This window comes from Drosophila suzukii, chromosome 2R, assembly GCF_043229965.1.
Source record: "Drosophila suzukii chromosome 2R, CBGP_Dsuzu_IsoJpt1.0, whole genome shotgun sequence".
Lineage (NCBI taxonomy): Eukaryota > Metazoa > Arthropoda > Insecta > Diptera > Drosophilidae > Drosophila > Drosophila suzukii.
The window spans coordinates 4,255,855-4,279,295 of record NC_092081.1 but is presented as its reverse complement, the minus strand read 5'-3'; the positions used below and the strand labels follow the sequence as shown (position 1 = coordinate 4,279,295).

Genomic DNA, 23,441 nt, shown 5'->3' with positions numbered 1-23,441 from the left:
AGTTAACGATGATAAGTAATATATATCGAAATTAGATATCAATACAGGTAGTTCCCTTAATAGTCCTTTTTGAATTCTCTACAAATTTATTGAAGATCTTCCGAATTGAAAATATCTAAATTTCTTCAAGTGCAAAGTCAGAGGAAAAGCCAAAAGTTAAAGACGCTGACTGGGCCTAGGCACGCAACGGTTATTTAGTTTTGTCGGTTTTTCGTTTCGGCCTTAAGTCGTTGGCAGTTCCTATGCGAAATTTGGCACAGATTCGCGGGCAGATTCGAAGCTATTCGATTCGGTTCGGTTTGAGGCGGAACTGCGAGGACAGACCGCGCTGCAAACTGGTTGGAGACAGGCTGGAGGCCCCGGCCTGGCCAACATGCGTTCTGCAATTGTTTAATAGCCTAATTAAATGTGCGAGGGAACAGGTTGGCCAGTTCCAGTCCGGGAAAGTCGGAAAAGTCGGGCATATGCAAAGCAAGAGAAGCGGAGCGACTGTCATGTATCCCGAGTGATGTGATGTGATGTGAAGTGAAGTGATGTGACGGGACAGTGACTGCCATGCGGGTGGTTTGTCGGCTGCTAATGCCAGTCTCTTTGCTTATTTTTTTGCTCCTTGTTCTGGCTTGCAATTACATTTGGCTGTTAATTGCATTATGCATATTTATGGAAGCGCTCCGGCTGCAGCTCCTCCTCCGCCAATCGAGTTAGGGCGGGAGAAGGATCAGGAGCAGGGCGAGGAGCACGACGAGGAGCAGGACGAGGGGCAGGACCAGGAGCAGGAGACGCAGCCGGATCCGGCGACAATGCCGGCTCATTAGCATACATCAGCGCGTTAAGCTCGGAGCGAGTGTCTGACTGAGTTACGAACAGCTTTCCACTGTCTGCAGCTGCCACCATCATCGTCATCATGGTCGTCGTCCTCCACTGAGTGGCTTAGTGGGTGTTGCCCTCTAATTTAAATTAAAATATGAAAAATACTCGACGAGAGAAAAGGGTTTGGTTGCGAACAAAAACATCAAGCTGGGAAAACTGAAAAACGTGCAGAAAAATCAAATCTAAAATAGCTGCTGGACATGGCATAATCAAATTGTGTACTCTAAAGGGCATTGGGAAAATATTATTTGCCCAGAGATTGTCTGTATGTGAGCTGCTGCAACTAATTATATTATTATGATTTGAGATAATTTTTCAGCTTTCTGCATTTGAGAAAATATGATTTCCTGTAATTTTACAAGGAAGAAAAAAATATTTATATTTAATTTAAAGTACTTAGCATGTGCTTAAAAAAATAAAGTTTACAGTGCTTAAATGCACTAACAGAAATTATTTTAAGTCTACCCGTGGAGTTTAGTAAAAACATAAATTATATCTTTATCGCCGCTTAGGTCGATAACCCCATTGAAAAGATATATTTTCTGGATGTTTATGGTTTGTTTCCTAGTGATGCCTAGTTCTCTATTCCGCACTTTAAATTCCTGGCCTATATTACTCTCTATTTTATCGTTCTCGCCAGCACCCAAAAGTATTTTCTCTGGAATGTCCAAAAGGCAGCTGCTCTCGGTCGGAGTTTTCTTGACTGGAGAGTGCGTGGGGTTCCCAGTTCTGGCGGAGAAAGCTGAGAGATTTGGGAGCTAGGAGCTATTTGGCTGAATAAAACCTTAATTTCTGTTCGCCTGGTAGACCCAAGTTGCCGAGAAAGAGAACGAGAGGAAGCCTGAGAGGAAGTTGGCGCTACGGAGCACGCGAGCGTAATCCGCACAAATGGCCATAATAAATAAATGTGCCATTAGCCCGCCTGCTAACCCCGACCGAATTTGCACATGCAGAAATATTAGACGGCATTCGTATATCAATACGAAAACTTTCTAATCGCAGTATAATTGCAGGCCGGCAACGAAAAAAATATTTAAACCGAATTAAGAAAGTCCAAGGAAGGGGAAATAAACGCAGCATTAGCCACTAAAATAACACGACGTGCGCTAAATTATGCTGTCAATTCCGCAGGTGGAGAGCATAAGTCATACAAAGTATACAGCAACTTATGATTGGGAAACGCTGGTAATCAGTTTGTTAACACCCGGCGACAATTAGCGACTGGGCTAAGTGCTTGGCTATATTGGACCATAAGCCAATTGGCCGTCGATATAAATTCGCGGATATTTACGGCATGGCCGCTCGCACGACATTAGCATTGATACTTCTTCTGCCCATTTGGCGGCTATCTGAGATGATCGAGCAGCGAAATGCCAATTAGGCCGACCCTAGTCCCGCCCGATTTGTGGGAAACAGGATTTGGTCGATGATGAGTGAGTGTGGTGTGCTCGGAACGAGGAGGGTATCGTTTAATTGAAATAATTACACATTAAGTGCATTAATTATTTTCACTTGCATGCAAACAGCGAGGACGCCTGCAAGTCGCCACTGACTCGTGGCCTGCGCCTTTTGCCTTTCGCGTAATTATTAATTTAAGCCATCCGACGACTCCGCTGGGTATCGTAGGCCATTACGGCTATGAGCCATGAGCCATGAGCCATGAGCTACGAGCTGCAGCGGCCACCTCGGCACGACATCCACTTGCAACTCGTTTTGTAGCCGCCGTTAGCTTAGGTCACAATTATGAACGCAAAATCATAATTAAAAATGTATTTAGCCGGACTTTGAAATATGTTTTGGCCGCCCCCGAAGGCAAAAGTCAGGTCGCGAGTAGTCCGGCAGGAGTCGGTAATTAGCCGGAATACGGCGGGTAATGTGGCGGGTGTGTAATCGATGGCCCAGAAGGATGGGTGGCAAGTCGTTAGAAAGAAATCTCGCGAGCTAGTTACGAAAATAGAATACAAATTGATAAATATTTGCATACGGTGTATATTGAGTTAGTTAAACAGGCTAATTTAGTGCTTTTTATCCTAGAATTACCTAAAATATATTTAACACACTATTAGTTAATACAGAAATTTTATAATTTGAGATATAAATCAATTAAAAAATGTGTGACATAAATTTGACTAACGTAATATCCAAAAAATAGGGTTACTCCAGTGCTTTTTATCCCAGAATTACCTAAAATATATTTTACACACTAATACTTAAATTTTAGACTTTGATAGAAAAATCAAATAAAAAATGGGTAACATAAATTTGACTAACAAACTATCTTGATTTAAATATTTTTCAATTAGATCATGAAATTCAATATGTTTTGTATGTATTTAAAGTAATTAGTAAGTCTATTCGAATTCATTTTTCAGAACTTTATTTTTACCTTTAAGGCATAATCTCTTAAGTATTTAAAATTCATTGATTCAAAAAAGGTAGAAGTTTTATACAAAGTATAGGTATTTATTGAAGAAGAATTTAAGTTTTTTAAAGTTTTTAAAACGAGTAGATTACTATGCCGTCGCGGTGTGTGTGATCGGTTCTGCAGCCTGAAACCCCTTTCACCTGACAAATAAGGTCAATAACCAATCACCAAAATATTCCCTCAATTTACTGTCATCAGTCTCCTGGTTGCCGTTGCCTTCTAAACTAATTAAAACATACAATACCCAAATTAATTACTAAAACAGGTTAAGTTGGGCGCATAATAGCCATCTATGCAGCAACTGCTGTTGCTCCTGTGGATGTTGCTCCTGCGGATGTTGCTCCTGCCGATGTTGCTCCTGCACCTGTCGTTGTTCTTGGCGCTTGAATAATTATTGCAGTCAACTACTGTTCGGTTCGGGTATCAGCCGGCTTTGGCAGTTGCCTTTGCTTCGGAGGGCGCCGACTCCCAGCACGTCAATTGTTTCATTAGTTGCCCTCAGACGAGCTTGTTTGGCGGACAACCCGGCGTATGTGTAATATAGCCCGGAATGTGTGCATCCGCGGGGTGCGGGTGCGGGGTATGCAAATAAAGTGCTGAATATATTTACTAATAACTATTTTACCTTAGCGACATGTGTCGCGCTCGCCAACAGAACCACATTTCCGCTGTTGTCCTTTCGGGCCGAAAGTTTTGCGTCAATGTTTTTGGCTTGTGCTCTTTGGGCCAAGGGGCGAGGGGCGTTGGCCACGCCCCCTGCTTTTTTCCCACTGTGTCGCATATGTCAGCTGCGGCACTCATAATTTATTGAAGCACATAAATTTCACTTAATTGGCAGTGCCAATAATAAAGCAACAACAAAGAAGACTAACGATGACACCAACAAAGTTTTGAAAAGTCCTTTTCGCCATCTCCTTGTTTTCTTTTTTTGCACATGCATATTAGTTGCAATTTGTGTGGTACTAATTACTCGGTGAAGTCAGTGGTTTATTAAATGGAATGTTTTGCCTTAAATGGGCAAGAGTGCCCAAGTTTCGCGTTTTCCTTTAGACTGCAGTTTGGGTACTACCCACCCACCAGGCGCACTCATTAAACAAACAAAATCGGCCACAAAACTTGTTCCTGCCATTGTTATTTCTATTTTTATTATCTATGCCACACCCAATGCATAGAGTGGAAAATTATGCATTTTTCTTGGAAATTTTCTATGCCATCTGCGGAGTGGATCTCGGCCGCCCTCCTCCTTCTCCCCAGCCCGAGCTCATAATAAACGAATTAGCGCCTTTGGCTAAATGGAAGTAGAATGCAATTTCATTGCAATTATCAAGTGGAGGAGACTGGCTCCTCCTTCCACTCCCGTCCTCCTTTGCATGGCTGGGCTAAATAAACAACCCGGTAAGAGTTCGAGTTCGACTCCGACTGGGTCTGGGCCTGGGCTCTGGACCTGGTCGCCGACTTGGATTGCACTTGGACTTGGCCCCACAATGAGCACATAAAAAAATTAATGCTCTCCCGCTCGGCGAAACCATAAAGGTATGTCTGCTCATGGCCAATTTCTTTCGGGGCCAAAACGCAATGCTAACAAATAGAAAAATTATCGCAATTGTGGCATCTTTTTTATGTTTTCGGTTTTCAGCCTGTCTTGTGGGTTTTTCCTACAGCCAGAGCGAATGTGCATTTAATTTGTGACGCATTCAGAGAAATGCACGGAAAAATAAATGGGGGACTAAACGAATCTTTAAAGTTTAATTTAAGAATAAAACAATTGTTGGCTAATCATAGATTTAACTTCTGGGACTTGTGAAAAATAATAATAATCTTGTAAAAAAAACAAATAAAAAACAATACAAAGGCCTTTTTTGGATATAAAAATAAAATACTAAAATACAATTTATAACAATGTTTTTAATTTAATAAATGTTAATAATAACTAAAGTCGGCTTAACAATATTTTTAAAATCGTAAGCAATAAGAAAATAGGAATACAAAATGTGCAGGACTGTTTCATGTTTCCAAACAAAACAGCACCTTCAGTGTGAAACGCATAACTTATTAGCATTAAACGGTTTTATAAAAGGTCTGGAAAAGGGCTGCGAAAACTAATATATATAATGTGTAATTGGCTATTAATTTTCTGACAGTGCAGCCTGAATTGTCCCGCTGATGCATAAAACATCAACAATGCGATGCGAAGCGATCCGGCCAATCCGAGAGCCAAAAACCGAGACACGCTCCTCTCTCGGTGGCCTAGCCAACGTTTTGAGCATTTTGGCCGCAAAAGAAGCGCAAAATAAATGCCAAAACCAACAGCAACCATAACAATAACACAAGCAACAAATATTATGCCTTTTGGCAACGTTTTTCATACTCCGGACTGGAGTAAAGACTTCCAGCAGGCAAGTCGCAGCCACGAACTCCGAGTCCGAGTCGAAGTTGTACTCTTACAAACATGGTCATAATCACGCGTTAAATTAATGAGTTTAAATGCTATTTTTGGCTTTAACTATTGCACACACACACAGGTTTAATTGAAGCCAACTTGTGGCAGAGTGGAGTGTCTCAGTTTCGAGTTCGGATTCGGGTTCGATCCGGCGGCTGTGGCTGCAACTTCGTCCCGGTCGCGGTCCCCCCGCAAATTATGAGAGACTCACAGCCAAGTTCAGGCTCAGGCTCAGGCTGAGTCTCAGCTTTGGGCCAACCGGCTCCGACAACGGCGGCTATATTAAATTTATTTTAATGCCAAACTCCTTCGGTTTCAGCCTCAGTTTCAGCCAGATCTGCAGCTCTCCGCTCACATGGCCAGTGGGCATGGCTTTTATATTTTCTCCCAAGGAGGCCAGTTGGCCCAAATCGCGTTTCGCTAATTATTAACCCTGCCTGGGTGCCCGATCCCTTTTCCCAGCTGCCATCCAGCTGGCTCCCATCGATTTCCAAGTGCAGATGTGGGGTCAACCGAGATTTGGAACAATTTTCGGAGCATCTGGCATATGACTAAGGAAAGGTCAAGAGATCGGAAAATGGGAATCTAGGGTGGGCTAGAGGGTACTGATGATGATTCATATGTTAACGGATTTCCCAGTTGCAAACATACATGAATCAGCCTGAGATTTATGGCCAAGAAGATCATTGCATTTTCTAGGCCATCAGACAATCAATAGATACAAAGATTAGTGGATAAGTGGCTTTATAACACTTGATTTAATTTCCACTAACCCACTGGTCCTATTAAAAGTTAATTATTTATTTGTTTAAATATTAAACCCAGCGACTTAGTCGAACTTAAAGCCAGTTAGCCATATAGCCATTACCGAACTAAATTGACTAAGGCTTGGCTTTTAAGCACCCGAATGCAATTTAATAAACTTAAGACTTCCATGTTTATATTTCCCCAGTACCAATCAAGTCCATTATCACGCAATAGAAATTACCTTATTATTTATGATATTGAAAACCACGACAGCGACAACCGTAACCCGTTCATGTGGTTGTCCGTACAACGTCAGCCACATTGTTAATAATTTTTTAATACCACCATAATTAAGACGAAGGCAATTTGCCATTTGCAGTTTGTTTTTTTTCAGACGGTTTTTGCGTAAATGTAATGAAATTAAGGCAAGGAGCCAGGGTAGTTAGAGCCGGACAACGTCAAAATCAACTTGCCAGATACTTATTACAGTGGCCCGAAGTCGCTTGATGATTATTGGCATTACGTGGACGTGCATAAGTTGAACTTACTGGCAATATAATTAATTTATACTTAAACTCTCTGACAATTTCAATGTTGCATGCAGCTGGCGCAGAGACGAAAGCCGCAAACAACCAGCTCGACACACAAATTGCCTGGTAATTTATTTGCAATTAATTTTGAATTAATTTCAACGAAAGACGAACGAACAAAAAGTCTGCAAAGGAATTTGGGTTGTTGTCTTGGCCGAAGAATTCGGGAGTGCAGTTGTAGGGAACTGAATGGGGAACTTTATGGGGCACCTTAAATGAGGGGTATAATGTGTGAAAAGTTGTTTATGCCTCGAATCTAAAACCGAGCCGCTTAAGAGACAAGACACGGCCATTTATCAATGCATCCACCATTTAAATGACCCCCTCCCCGTCCCAGACCCTTTTGGTGCCGACAATGGGCCATCATCTTTGGCTCATTTGCAGTCAATTTAGCGCTCACGTGGTTAGTCATAAAAATTTTTGCACAGAACATTCATTTAATAAGCAATTATTGCCTGCTCCTCTTTAATATTTTGTTCCCTGCCTTTTTGCTGTGTTGCATTTACGCGTCAAGACTTTCAACTAATTACAAACGATTTACATGCAACACAGCTGGGCGTACGATAACCAGGGCCAAGAACATTGGAGCAAGAACCAGGCCAGGTTTTCGCCATCCAGCGCACTGAATATCCAGCCCCAGCCCCGGATAATCCCGCTCGGGTATTTGCAACATTTAAAGCAGAATGCAGAAACCGGTTGGCCGGCAATCATCATCATCGTCATTATCATCACGATGACACTGCGGCCAGAGGAGGGAAAACACCCACGAGAGTGAGCAGGCACAGGCACAGGCAAATCAAAATCAGAATCAAATCCGCTTGGCACGCACGTACATGTGTAACATACTCTTAGAACTGCGGTTCATTGCGCATGCGCGACATGCTCTTCTGGGCCAGAAGGAGTGCAGCTTGTGATCAGCTTATAATTAGCAGAGCCGCACTAGAGCCACATCCGTGCTCGACTTTCACCAGCTGGCCACCAAAGGCCAAAGGCTTGGCCCGCGGATGGTGGACGGCGGACGGCGGATGGTGGACGGCGGATGGTGGACGGCGCATGGAGGACGGCGGATGGAGGACGGTGGCTCATTAGACGCCCATGAGTCACCCAGCGGGTTGGCTAGCCGGCTTTCAAGAGCTGCCGCCTTGGCCCAAAAACAAAATGGAAAAACTGGGTACAGCTGCGTAGTCAATGGGTCCGCTCAGATCGGGCCTCGTAATTAGCTGTAATATATCTTCGAACAACTCAAGTCCAGTTCGGTTAGAGTATTTTTTGGGATATTTTGTTTGAACCTACTGGCTTCTTGGAAATTGCATTTTAGTTTTGTAAATGTAATTAAAGCCCACAACGCAATGTAATTGTATACGACGGATACTAAAACATAAACAAGTTTATACACCTATTTATTAATCAATTATTTCCTGGTAATTTTAATGTTTGTTTTAAAGTTTTTATGTTTAAAGTTAAAAATTTATGGCATTTAAATAATGTTAATTCAATTTATTTCTTTAGCTTTTTATTTTTCATCTCTAGCTGAATATCCTGTTTCAATTCAAACACTCTTTTTATTATTATTTAAATAACTTTTTACTACAACTCCATAAACCTGTCAAAGAAAGTGTGTTAATTCGTTTCATTGATTTCCTTTTAGCACATTTATTTTCAATAGATTGTACTTATAACTCTATTTTTCCTCTGGCCTCTAATTCGATTTTTATTGCACCTGGATTTTCTTGTTTGGCGCTGCCAATAGACAATTTATTTCTCATGTACACACATTTTTCCTCAATCGCCGTTCGAGTGTGTGTGCTGATTATTTCGCGCTTATTATTTGCTGCCTTTGAGCTTGTGAGCTTTTTTCTTTATTTTTTGCTTAATTTTCAATAAATGTTGCGGCTTTGTTGCCGCTTGTCTCTCCGTCGCAGTCGATTACTCATTTGACTGCATGCACATAAATTTTATGCACTTTTCCATTTTTTCCTTTTTCTATATTTTGATTGCTTTATTTTTTATTAATTGCTTTTTACAGCGTTTTGTTAGGTTTTTTAGCAGGCGGCGGAGGAGGTAAGTAGTATCTCGGTGGCTCTGAGTGTGCGTGCTGTATCGTGTGAGCTGATTGTGTCATTAGAGTGGATCGCATTCGACGGATACTGAGACTCCGACAGAGACAAAGCGGCCCAAATGCCACAAAATTCGGTCGAAGAGATACTTGAGACCATGGAGCGAATTGATTTGCCATTAGAATTGGGTCAACAATCGGTAAACGTTCGAATTTAATTGGGAATTTTAATGGCTAAATTACAGACACCATATTGGATATGGTAAATTGATATGCCGAGCGTGCTTGGATTGGCTTTTATTGAGGGCGTACATTTTATTATTATATTTAATACTTCACTTATAAAGTGTGGCCCAAAAACAGAGCGAGTTTAGTAAAATTGTTTTAGGTGGCATAATTTATCTTCTTAAATCCTGGTTTATCATGGGAACATAAACTGGTAGTCCGCCGCAATACTGTTTATTTTCAGTACGCTTGACACACTTCTTGGGCTTCAAGAACTCCCAGAACTGATCCCTTTATTTTCCAAACTCATAATTTAGGCAATTTTACGAGCAACGACAACAATCGCCCGGAGTCCAATGGCAGAAAGAATTAGGCAAAATAAACTTGAAAATAGAACTCGCATTGATCAGCAGATCGCTTGTTGTTCTTGGCCGATCTGTAGTAAGCTGATTCGCCGCTAAACTATGTGCCACAAGGCAACAAGCAACACAAAAACTCAAGACCCCGAAGAAAAAAAGAAAAACAAAACCAAGCTGCGAACCAACGAGGACATGCGAAATTTTTATTTATTGCTGACAATTGCACAAAAGTTTTTTCCCTTCTGTGATCGGTTTTTTATGGTCATTAAAATTGGGACAAAAATATTTTGACCGCGCTCGAAGTCAACGTTTTTTGTTCTGGCTGTTCATTTTGTTATTTGGCGATTCTAGAGCACGACTGCGACCGAGAGAGACGGGACGGCCTGGGGCCAGAGTTTGAGTTCTGAGCCGCGGATTTGCCCTTGATTGGCCAGGTTGCAACATTCTGCGGCCGCCGGCCGATCGAACTGATTAGGCGGGTCCAAAGCGGCTAATTAATGATCCGTCGCCCGGGCTTTGCATGCTAATTAAATGCGCACAAGAAATCAATTCGGCCATGTAAGGGTGGCACGTGAGTCACGGGGGAGCGGGAATACAACTCGGATTTATTTATATTTATGGATGAAACCAGAGACAAGAGCATGAACTTCTTGCCGCCAAACGTGGCACGCTCATCTCAGGGGTATGTTCTAACCTAACCCTTATGGGACCTACACTTGCGGTCAAAGTAATAGCTCTCGCGGCTTCTTATGAGTGAGAACATTGCAATACAGTAACATATTATAAATTGAAAGTTATGTTTTTAAAAATTAATATGTGGTATCGATTAAGTTTTAAAACATATTTTATAAAATACAAAAAAAGAAGGTGTTGTTATCTTTAAAGTTTTAAAAACAGTTACAATGCGGTTGAGTATAAACGTTTTTCTCGCAAACAAGATTTCCCATTTTATGTTAAAGTATTAGTAAAACAATATACAAAACTTGACATTTTCCTAAATTTATAACTAGCCATAATCTTTTTTTTAATAACATAGTCTATAGGCCTTTGGGAAAATAATTTTTCTGTCTGACTATCAAATAAATGGAGTTAAATTAAAATCGGATATATTTATAGATAAGACCAGATACAAATGCATGAGCTCAATTCCGCTAATCTATAATCCAACCTAACCCTTGGGTAACGTACACTTGCGGCAAAAATAAATAGATCTCGCGTCTTTTTAACGAGGGTACACATTGCATTACAAACATAATATAAATTCAAAACTAATCTACATTTTTCGAAATTAACATAATATTTAGAAGAAGTTTAGAAAAATATCCCTAATTTTTTTTTTCTTATAATGTTGTCTATAAACCATTCTGAAAATATTGCTACTGTCGCCGATTACATTTTTTAAATGAAATTGTTTTAATTGAATTTTCCTATCTGTAAAAGATATATTTTTTGAGAAGGTTCATTACATATGGTCTTTACAAAAGTATTTTATCATTAAACTAAAATGGTTTGTAAAATAGAATAACCAAAAAAGCAGATACGGTATACTTTCTATTACTTTTCATCGAAGATCTACACATGTGTGCTATTAATTTGACCGCAAGTACATGGACGTTGCTCAGCCTGAAAGGGGTAATGCATGAATTCAGCGGTTCTGTTCGACTCACCGACTCGGTTTTGATGTTGAGCGCCAGGACGTGCGACGAGCTGTTGGAGGAGGCCGACGGCGGCGAGGCGGGCGCCGCTCCGCTGCACGGCGACTTGGCGGCAATCATGGCGGTGGCGATGGCGTTCAGCGGCGAGCGGCTGCTGGGCAGCGGACTGGCCTCCCGGAGCGGACTGCTGCCCGCCCCCGCCCCGATGCCGATGGCCATGCCCAGGCTCTGCGAGTAGGGGGAGACCGGCGACTTGTTGGCATTCGTGGAGCAGTTGGAGGGCACCACGGCGGCGGTGGTGCAGCTGGTCAGGGTGCTGGTGGCCGAGCTGGAGGATGACGAGGAGGAGGAGCAGGACGACGACGAGGAGGAGCTGCTGCTGCTGTTGTTGTTGGTGGTGCTGCTGCTGCTCTTGTTGCATATCATTGCCTGCATTTTGGTATTGTTATTGTTGTTGCTACTGCTGTTGTTGTTGTTATTGTTATTGTTGGTGGCGCTGGCATTGTTATTGTTGACACTTGCCCCGGCACCAGGCATCAGGCTGCCATCGCAGAACTCCCGCTTCACGATGTTGCTGCCGTTGTTGCTGGTGTTGCCGGTGTTGCTGCTGCTGCTGCCGCTGCCGCCGGGTGTCGCCCCAATGGCCGCCTCACATGGCAGCACCGTGCCCAGCATCTTGTCTAGCGTTGTGTACTGTGACTGTGACGTCGTGGATTCAGCGGCACCGGCGGAGTCCTCGCAGCCCTCGGCCATGTCACGTGTCACTGACCCGCTCGCATCCTGGGCCACTCCTGCAATGCAAGGACAATACGGAAAGGGCTTAAGTACCGCCGTGTGCATTAAATATTAAGCCCGTAATGGGGCAGACTTCAAAAAAATACAAAAAGAAGGTTTACAAATTTAAGGAAAATACGGAATCTTACGAGAAACCCTGGCATATCTTACTTCTACACACTTCCTTAAACTCTGATTTTCTTGAATTAAAATATATTTTAAGATCAAAAATCAAAAAGTAAACCAAATTGCTTACCCAATTAAATGAAGCATACCCAAATATAAAATACATTTTCTTAAATCAGAAATATATTATCGAAAGCACCTACACTGAAAACTTGTATTATCTAAACTGAAGGAACAGAGCATAGAGATTGCCTTTATATTTTTGGGAAAATACTTCCAATACTTCCTACATGTGAGATAATGCCAACTTCTGGATGCAACCCCTTTATAGGTAAGAGAAGGCTAATTCAGAAATGCAAAGCTTGCAATTAACGGATATCAGCGCAACATTACTCCTTTTACCCCTTAAATATCAAATGTCGTCTGGCTGAACACCCCCTCACCCTAAAATCTTTCTACCTCGCATGGCCACTGGGGCCGTCATAATTTAGAATTTACATTTATCGAAAATATTCCGTGCACTTAAAACCCATACCCTGGCGCATTAATTTCATTAATTATCCCTGTTGCCCGTCGGTTGACCACGGCAACAACGCACAAACAACAATGAAGGGGCCAAGGAGCGGGGCGGGGCTCAAGAGGGGGCGAACAGGAAAACCCACACACGCCGCATAATTTTGCAAATGCAAAACGTAGCCGGCGTTGGAGTCGCCGTCCGAGTCTTTGGCCATGTCCTTGCCAGGCCACGACGTTCTGCACCGGACAACGAACGACTTTTACCGCCGGAATTGTGAGGAGAAAAGTACACAGAGAAATATGTTTACCCCTTTTAATTACTTGAAACAAAAATTTAAAAAACTAGAATACCTGAACAGTAATTTCTCTTTAGATTTTCTTAGCTGTATTAACTTTAATATTTTGGTTTCCTTAAAAAATCCCTAGGAGAAGATAGAAAATAAATAAATGGGTATTCAAATATTTCTTGTAGGTATATTATTTATTATATAACAAAATGCCCTGTTTCTTTCAGTGTGGCTTTCGGCTTGATGGACACAAAAGCCGAAGCATACGGGTGGTTTCTGCACAGGGGGATGCAAGTCCGCTGGAATGGGGATGCAGCTGTTGGGTGGTCTGCACATTCGTAATCGAAAATTTTACACCTACTCTGCATTATAATTTATACCCGAAGAGGGACAACTGACCAAAAAGTGAGAGGGGTACGAGAATGTGGCGAACGTGTCTGGCAAGAAAGTTTTTCCTGCATACAAGAAGAAGGAAAATGCGATAGGGAAAATTAAGAGTGGATGAGGCGGGGGCGGAAAATGTCCGAAAATGTTGTCCGAGTGCATGGAAAGTTATCTGGGGAAGATAACCGTAATAAGAAGGAGAGTTTTCGAAAGGTTTATGTGCACGCACTTTGAGGAAGGGCACACAGACAGGGGACTCCCGTAATCGTCACTCAACCGAAATAGATTCCACTAAATGTCATTTCTTATGGGCTCAGGATGCAGCACAAACTCCGGGCCTAAGCCGGTCCCAAAGGCGTCTAAATTTAGGCAACAATTTGCACTAAAGAGCTTACCTAACTCCAACCCACAAAGGAAACATCAATGCCTATGCCTTGACATTTGGCCCCAAAAAACGGGAGCCAACATTTCGGGCGGGGGGAGGGGAAGAAAAGGTCCTTCGTTGCATTGTCTGCAGGTCTACACAAAACGGGCGTTGATTTTAATGCATAATGCATACAGCTGGCTCCTGTCCTGTCCCTCCCAATCCTCCAGACCCCGCTCCCCGATCCCCAGCCCCTCCCCGCAGGACCTGCCATGTGTGTGTCTGCAGTTGTAATAATGCAAGCAACTGCACTCGGAACTCAGAACTCGGAACTCGAGTCGCAGTCGCAGTCCGACTGGAACTTCTGCAGCTCGGATTCAGACATTCAGTTTGCTGTTCCCCAAGCACTGAAAATAAGTGGGCAACTTCGTTGTGATACATAGAAATACTAGAACTGTCTTGGAGAATTCTGGAAAAAAAAGTTAAGTTAAGTTAATATGAAAGCAAAGTTTACAGTGTTCACAAATGTAGAGTTGAAGTTCTTTTTTATAGATCATTATAGATAGGGCGCATGGTAAATGCCTTCCAGTAAAGAAGAACTATTAATGTTTAATAATTTTATTTTTAACTAGTCTAAAAAAACTGCTAATATGGTTAGGCCAAATGTATTAATGTATTATATCATAGGTAGTTTTCCGATTGCAAAGATCAAGTTGGGTAGAAATCAGTGATAACTAACTGATAATAATATAATGATAATAATAGCTATAAACAATGCAATTATTTTTCCGAGTGCTTATTGTTTGTGTCGACGTTGGCCAGCCGGCAGCAGTCAACGAACGCACTTTTCCGGCCACATAGCCATCGCCGTAATGAGCCACAAGAGGCAGGGGCGGGGCGGGGCAGTGGCAGGAAGGGGAAGAGGATCGGGATCGGGGGTGCGGAATGGCAGGACTGTGCCTTGGAAGTTGGAGTGTGCAGGACATGCAACGCCAATGCCTGAGTCTGAGTCCGAGTACGAGAACGAGAACGAGCCTGAGCAAAGCTCCGTGTTGTAGATTTTGGCCAGCAAAAGGCCGGCTTTTTTGGGGTGGTGAGAGGGCGTAATAATTAATTTTGTACGTTGCATGCAAATGTCTGGCCATCGCCCCTCCACCCCCCAACCTCCTTGGGGCAGCAGCAACAGCAACAGCCACCCTTCTCCGGCATCTGGCATATGCATAAGAAGGAAAAACAATGCATAATATCAGGAGCAGCAGCAAAAACAGAGTGCACATCGGCAACATACAAAATAATTTCAAGTATGCGTCAACAGCAAATGCCGAAAGCCTGCGAAGATGGAATCTAAGGGAGCGTTGATGGCTTCCAGTTGCAACTGGGTGCCACATGTTGTGAAAGCAAATGGCAGCGACAAAATGTGCAGCCAAATTAAGTACAATTTGCGCATATTAAAGTCTGGCCAAATTACACGGAGGCAGCAGCAGCAGAACAGCAGCAGCAGCAGCAACTGCAACATGCAACAACGGCAACATTTTGTCGCTTCCTGCGATCGCCGCTTGCCTCGAAATCTAATCAATAACCAGCAAACTAGTAGAATTTCATGTAGCACACTAAATAGCACGATTAATTATCGCCGTGCTGGCAACTATAATTCAAATCGAGCCCGCTTCATTTTCAATGCACGCCAGCAACATGCCATCCGCATCGCTCCTACTCCCATCGACTGGCGAACGCATTACAAACCGGTCTAATTATACTCATTTTCTTGCTGCCACATGTTGCTGCGGCTATAAATTGCAATTTCCATGCAACTTTCTATCGCCGGTTAAGAAGCGAGCTGGACAAAAATTTATCATCCAGAGTCGCCTCTCCGCCGCAGCGGATCATGTTGGTCGTTTGGCGAACGGAGCGTTTTGTCTTCGACAGCAATTCGTAGGCAATATTCAAATTAATAAAATCATCAATAATTTCGCCCGGCCAGGCAAACATGTAGAACATGTTGCTGTTGCTGCCGCTGCTGCACTGCAGCAACTTGTTGTAATTAATAGTCAAACTAAATTGTAGCACACTTGCCATCATTTAGAGTTAGGAGCCAAATGTGGCACAAAGCAATTTTTGATTAGAAACCGGGCACCGGAGTCCGGCCAACGGACATCGATCCCCCTTTCCCCCCGCGGAACGCCCCTCGGCCCGCGGACAACTTCATTTTTATGGCCAACTCTGGGGCTATTAAATTTTTCTTTTGATTTGTAATTAGCGCAAAATGCATATTAAATAGCAAACGACAAACTCGAGTGGCTCGGCCTTTGAGGAAGTGAATGGCGAAGAGGTTGAGGAGACCTCTGCCTGTTTTCGGTTTTCGGCTGCCTTAGCCAACTTTTACCATGGCAAAAATAATCAATAATGCGCCGGCATTAAGTCATTGAGTTGAACTTATTTATGCAACATTTATTTACGCACACACACAGAGGGAGCATAAAAAGTTTTGCAACTTGCCTTTGTTTTTGCATTGTTTTGGGGTTGTTGCTGCCTTTCCTATCGGGGGTGTATGTACGGCAGAACGTGCAATTTTCTTAAAAATTACACACGATTACACATGAAATACACCGGCTGATATATTATGGTTGGGCCAAGGGTTAGGGTGGAAAAGGAAAGAGAACTTCGAGTTGTCGGCGTCATAAAGTTTCCAAGGTGTTTCAGGGAGTACAGCCTGGAGTGCCCTCAATAAAGCTATTTCAAGAAAATTTGAGGTGTATCAAAGAAATCTATTAACAAGTTGTTTGTATTTTCTAACCTCTAAGAATTTAATTCCGAAGAAAGAAAGGTGTATTTAAAGGTTATCCACCATATAACTATTTTGACATTTGAATATTGTGCATTTAATCATTTCATTTCTAAAAATGATCATAAAGGTATTTGGGGTAAGCATTGGTAAAATTGTGAATTAAAATCGTTTAAGAACTAATTTTTTATGATTTAAATAAAAATGGTCAATTATAAAGCAAAAAAAAAGTTTAAAACATAAGCTCAGAGATTTCAAAAAGTTATATAATATATACTTTAAAATTAAAAATTTGTTCATTTCAAATGTAGTGTTCTTGAAGTGAAAAGAAGAACGGTCCTAAAGAATGGATTTTAGACTGAGGGTTGATCTGTTGATATCATGTCAAATATTTCTGGCTTAGAGATTAAGTTATGCGATTTTTGGCTTAGAGACTTGGTTATGAGAAGCCATGATCTGATGATATCATGTAAAATTCGATCTATTTATCGTGAAGGCGAAGGGGAAAAGCAGTTGGCTTGGAAAACCTTCATTTCCCTCTGAAGGGCCAGGAACAATGGGCACTTGCAATCCGGTCAGTGGACTACAGCCAACTTCCTTTCATAAACCCGCTTCATTCATTCGCCATACATTTTCCACTCAAATCATTAAAAAAATAATAATAATAATGAAATTTGCGTGATTCAAGCGGAGCACGCACTAGGCGATGCCAATAGCAGCAACAACAATCGCCGGAGGCGTACTCAATACAACAGCAATATCAGCAGCAACAATAAACATGTGCACCAAACGCCCCCGGAGAGAAGGGCAAAAAGGCGGGAAAGGAAGTCAAAGTCAGGCCCAGTCTGAAGCTGAAAAATCAACCCTCTCATAGCTCGAGTCCTGGGTCCTTCCTGCACACTCACACTCACACCCGCCCAGACATTGTCCTTAATGCGCCGCGTAATGAGTTATTCGCATTTTTTCCTGTTTTGTTTTGCACAGCTGACTCCCCCTGATCGCCCACATTTGGCGATTTTAATTCATTTAGAGAAGGAAATAATAATGAGTTATAATGGGGGACTCCGGCCTTATAAATGCAGAACTTTAAATACCCTAAGAAAAGTCCTATGTAACGATGAATTGTGAAGTGATCTTTTGACTTTCAAGATTATTTTCGAAATCGAAGCCGATAAACAATGGGAACCCTTTTTTCAAAAGTTGGTGTGTCTCATATTTTTGATAGAAAAAACTTATATTACAAAAACAAACTGGTATAGCAGTTGAGTTGACTTCGAAAACCAAACACTTCGATGATGAAATAAATATCATTTAAATATTTATTTTTGAGTATTTAATTCATTTAGAGAAGGAAATAATAATAAGTTATAATGGGGGTTATAATGCCTTATAAATGCAGAACTTTAAATACCCTAAGAAAACCCCTATGTAACGATGTGAAGTGATCCTTTGACTTTCAAGATTATTTTCGAAACGGATAAACAATGGGAACCCTTTTTCCAAATTTTGGTGGTCTCATATTTTTGTTAGAAAAATGAGCACTTATAAACAAAAATAAACTGGTTGAGTTGACTTCAAAAACCAAACACTTCGATGATGAAATAAATAACATTTAAATATTTATTTTTGAGTATTTAAGGTAGATTGCAGTTTAAGAAAAATAAAACCCTTTGCAACATTTACAAGTTAAGTTAAAAAAATGGATTATAGAAATCAAATCTTTTTAAAAAATAGCTAGCACTTACCTTTGGAAATGTTTCAAAAATATTTATGAGGTATTATAGATCTATATAAAGGTTTTTGAGTCAAAACATAATAAAGAAAAGGTGAGATCATTAATTTCATTCCCTCTACTTGAGCCTGTAATTTTATTAGCCCACATACTTGGTGGCCAACTCGGAATACCCTCACCGGGGAGCTCCTCGAGTGGGTCGTGAGTTGCATGTCCCGTTCCGTGCTGCAGTCGTATAATCTAGGGGTTACGGAGCGGTTAGGGAACGGGCACCAGGATTGCACCCCGAACCGCACACGACATCTAGACATGAGAGCACAAAACATAATTTCGCTAAATTAGCGAAAAACAAAAGAAGTGCCAGGAGAAGGCGGCTCAGTTCAGCTCAGTTCATTTCGGTTCCGTTCGCTCGCGTTCGGTTTGAAAACTCCCCAATTGAGCACGCACCAAAATCATTTGCAGACTCGACTCAAGGGGTGAAGCGCCCATAATCAACGTCTAAATATTTGGTAAAACGTAGAAAAAAAGCGGGAAAAAAATTGGATTGAAACCTGCATTTTGGTGCCGGGCAACGGACAACTAATTATAAAATTTTTGCAACCCCCGGATGGAGCGCAAACCCTTTTTGGCGAACTGCATGTGTCCGGGGTAAGTGATTGTGTACGTGCTCATTATGGAAATTTCTTGCTTTCCCGTTTTATTTTTTTATTTGCAGCTCTGTGGCAGTGCAAAAATTAATGCAAAGACCACGGTCGGGCGGTGTGGGTCGTTAATGACACGAAGCCGGAATTTAGGAGGGGACCTTAGCGAGCGAATCGCTTGACAAAGGTTTATTGGGGCTTTGGCACATGCGATACGCGATTATAATTAGAATTTGGCCGCGGGGTATTGCACTGCACATGGTCAAAAGGACCTCGTGCGGCATGACATGACCACTCGGGGGTGGTTCTACTTATCTGGGGTTGTAAAGTGTTTCATTTCGACCGAGGGGCAAAGTGTTAGGGTAATCGAATTTTGAATCGATTAACCGGGTAACAGTCCTTTCACAGCGGGAGTAAGAGTCTTGAATTGGCTGTCTCAATTGAAAGAGTTTAATGAAACATCACAGAATATTTTAAAACTATACAGTAGCGAACCTCAGCGATCTACCCTGATCATAACTTTCAAAGTTCAAAAATTGTAGACCACCTCTAAACTCTCAAAATTAAACGGAAACAAGATACTTAAAAGTGCGCTATTATAATCTCCAGCCAGTAAATTTGTTATCGATAAACATTTTTAAATGTATCACTTGTTTATTGATCCACTTTGTTAACCTAACTTTAATTCGAATGGGCAAACTTAAGTTGTATTTAAGTGGTGTTAAAACCGATTGCCCGATTACCGATAACACTTACAAACACACTTCGATATGTAGCCAAAGCCATTACTATTTGCATACCTGTAAAATGCTTCTCTATAATGAGCTACAAAATATGAAAATTCATCTAAACGGTCCGCAGTCGATCGACTAAGTTGCATTCAAATTGCGTCTTTAAGCACTTTATTAACCCCCATTTAAGTAGGGCGCAGGGAGGCCGGGGGAGGGGTGATCAAATCAAATGTTGCACTTTGCATGTGCCCTTTGGCGAGTGTAATTAGCCGGAAGGAGACGGCAACATTGTGTGACTGTACTTGCCAGCCCGACTGCACGGTAATTTATTATTTATTTATTATAATTATTTATTTGCTTGACGCGGTCGCTTATTAAAAGCTACTTAAAGCCCCGCCAGCGAACAATGGGCCAGGCCATTAGGAGCCAGCAGTTCCATCAATCCCTCCCCCTCCCCAAAACCTGGTCATAATTACTGCAAGTTGCAGTTCGCTCACTGCAAAAACATTCCACTTGATATGCCGTCCACGTAGCTGCACGCACCGCTCGCTAGATGGCGCTTGTATGGTATGGCATGTCATTTGTTTATGACAGCTAACCTCTCATAATCAAGCGGGGTTATAAATTTGCCAGAATATAAGCTGATTATAAGCTGATTGTGAGTGTGTGGCTGTGGGCGGGGGTTTTTTAATTAACTTGAGTTAAGGGGAAAGTCATTTGCGGAGCCAATGACTGTATAATGGCCGAGTCCAACTAAGTTAGGGACTGTACTTATTAGTTGTACTCCATATTCAAAACTTACGCATATAGATATTTCAGCCATGGCCGTTGGGAAGTGAAATTTTTGATTTCAATTGAAATAAATTTCCATTAATATTTGTTAATTGTTGGTTATGTGAAAGAGGGAGAGAGAAGAAAGCCACAATCGTTATATTTGCTAATTGAGATTTGACCTGATGATATGGCGAAATGAGCACAACAATAATAACTAACGATGAGCGAAATTGACGTCAACGAAAAGTTGTTGCTAGAAAGAAATTGTGTGAAAGTATGTTAATTAATGGAAGAAGAACAAGAAGCATTAGAGCCAGAGCAAGTGGGATGCAGAAGAAGAATTTGTACGCAGCAATAATTGACTTTTTATGGCGAATTGAAATTCTCCACAGGGAAATTGCAAGAAATTGTGCTAAAAACATTTTTGAATAGTAAAATTAGAAATGTAAAGGCTGCTATGGTGCTCCTAACTACGTTAGGAAGTGTAAGCATTATCGCTTTTTTTTGTTCTATAATAATGTTTCAGATATCTAGAATAGTATGATTGCCTAACTCAAAATAAGTGATCATAATATTGAATTACAAGAACAAATGCTATGATCTATAAATTAAAATATGTTTATCCAATTAAGATTTGATTGAAATAAAGCTTCGCTGGTGTATGAGCTACACAACCTTCGACTGGGCGGCGTTGATCCAGGTAAACAGCAACCCATCAGGTGATTGTCTCGGCATTCGCAGACACCTTTCCATTATGCAAAGGCCCGTAACCAGATGCCCGCAAATCTGCGTAGATTTTGAACCACTCCAAGGGGCCTTGCGGCATTTGGCAGAAACCCACTGCGAAACAACGCCCAGCCCAGCACTTGCCGCTTGGCAGACACAAAACTACGGACACGATCAGGATCCAGCCCGTCACACTTGCCTATAATTTGTGCCCAGAGTGGCAACAAAAATCAAATGGCACGCATGAAATTAAAGTTTAAGCGCGCAAAAATTTATATGTACGACGCCGTGTGCCAATTAATGTAAATTACGCGACGGCGACGACGGCAACACGACACCGACAACGGCAACTCACAGCAACTGCAATGGAAATTGCAACTGCAACTGCGGCGGCGATATGGCAACGCTGTCGTGCCTCAAATGAGGCCCCCAAGGGGCGCACCACGCAACATTTTGAAAGTGCGCACAATAACGCCTGCAAGAAATTAGCGGCTGAAAACACACATTGTAAAATATTATTAAACGCGTCAATTTGTTGCCGTCACTCGCCGACTCAATCTCGGAGGCTCATTAAGTGCGTGACGGCCCCAGCTGATGCATAAATGCATGAGATCAACTAAGTGGGTCCGGCACAACTGTACCACGCTCTCCAGCAGCGACTTTCTAGCTGGATGTTCGATCTATAACACCTAGGAAGGCGGAAAAGAAATAGATCTATCCTTCTGATTTTAACCTGTTTTTCACATCGTATTTGAGAACTTTTGAACACAATGATTTTAAAATGCATCCTTAACAAATCTTGTTTCTCCTTTCAACTAAATAAATAAAAGCCCACATTCAAAGTGAAGCACTTCCTTGGCTACCAACATTTAAAAGTAAGTTTTTAACCTATATGTCAGGCCTGTTCCGATTTAAACTTTTGACTATTTTACTCGAATTCGATTTTTTCATATATTAATATTTAAACGTTTAAAAATTATTTTTCAGATTAAATAACACTATTACGTAAACGTTTTCCAAGTTGCTTATGAAACGGTTTTAAAGTCAATTCGAATTTGAAAACACTTCTCGAAGGTAAAAATCAGAACAAGCCTGTATATCTAGTCTATCTACATTTTTTATAATAATATTGTAAATACTTTATTATATGAATCCAGTTACGCGATCATTTCAACCTAATAAAACGTTGTTTAACCTTTGCTAGCATAAATTCTTAAGTGGATAATAAAAAAAAAATAAACACGATTCACAATAATTATATTTATTCCAAGCCTAACTTAAAACCAAGCCACTTTTAAGCAAGTTTAAAAGTGTTTCATTTTCGATCAAGAAATAGCAGTGTACTTTATAGTCAAATGTGCGCCAACTGTACCCACTTTCAATAATTATATTTGAAGTGCTTGATTATCTAACATCAAGCTCTGCCGACCAGCTTATTAAAAGGTTAAATATCTTTGCATTGAACTCGTTATCGCAATTGCCGTCGACGATAGCGTAATATCGCAAAAGACCAATCAACAAAAGTATATTTATTTAAATGAGTCTAAATTACGGCTCATTGAAAACGAATTGTCGAGAGGCATTCTATGATTGGAAATCAATATGAAAACAAAAACGGAACGAATACGTAAATTAATAAAATCAGAAATCAGTGAAAAACGGCCAGTAAATGTTCAATTTATGTGACAATAATTGAGGCGGGCCAGGGGACTATGACGACAATGAGCCGAGGAGGGGAAGAAAATAAAGAGAAATAACCAATCAGGGCCATATTAATCAATCCTTAATGAAAGTAATTTAAATGTGTTAATTTTTGTTCAACGTTCTGCTACTGTTTTGCTGGTGGTGGAGATTTCTTGGAACCCGGAGGAGCCAACTGCAAAGTGTGCCTCTAGTTCTCCTTCGGTATCTCCAATTAAATGAGGCGTCATAAGTGACGCAATCAAGACTTACTTCGCTCTTCAATTATGCCCCGGCCTGGCCATAATGCCAATTAATCAACTACGACAACACAATACATATTTATTAATAATCAGTAAAATAATTTAGCCAATTAACAGCAACAACATTCCATGCAGTGGGACTCAGAAATCACGGAGAACTCAATAGCACAACATGAAAAACTCCGCTCGACTGTCGGAATATTTTCAATACTGTTGCAAATGGCGGCTTTTGTGGAAAGACATTTTTGAGTTTGACAGATTTAATTATTGTAAATAAAATACGAGCCCAGCCAA

General features: G+C 41.3%; 2 protein-coding genes across 4 annotated transcripts in view; both read right to left on the bottom strand.

Annotated features, from left to right (window-relative positions):
* The window catches only part of LOC108019678 (larval cuticle protein 3), a 167,174-nt gene that overhangs the window by 83,582 nt on the left and 60,151 nt on the right, over positions 1–23,441 (bottom strand). The window lies entirely within an intron of this gene.
* Positions 1–23,441, bottom strand: part of pdm3 (pou domain motif 3) — a 75,558-nt gene that overhangs the window by 41,821 nt on the left and 10,296 nt on the right. For all 3 annotated transcript variants that reach the window (XM_036814309.3, XM_036814311.3, XM_036814310.3), the window contains exon 2: positions 11,380–12,158. In XM_036814309.3, the coding sequence (XP_036670204.3) occupies positions 11,380–12,120 (741 nt within the window). In that variant the 5' untranslated portion in view covers positions 12,121–12,158. The remainder of the gene's footprint in view (positions 1–11,379; positions 12,159–23,441) is intronic.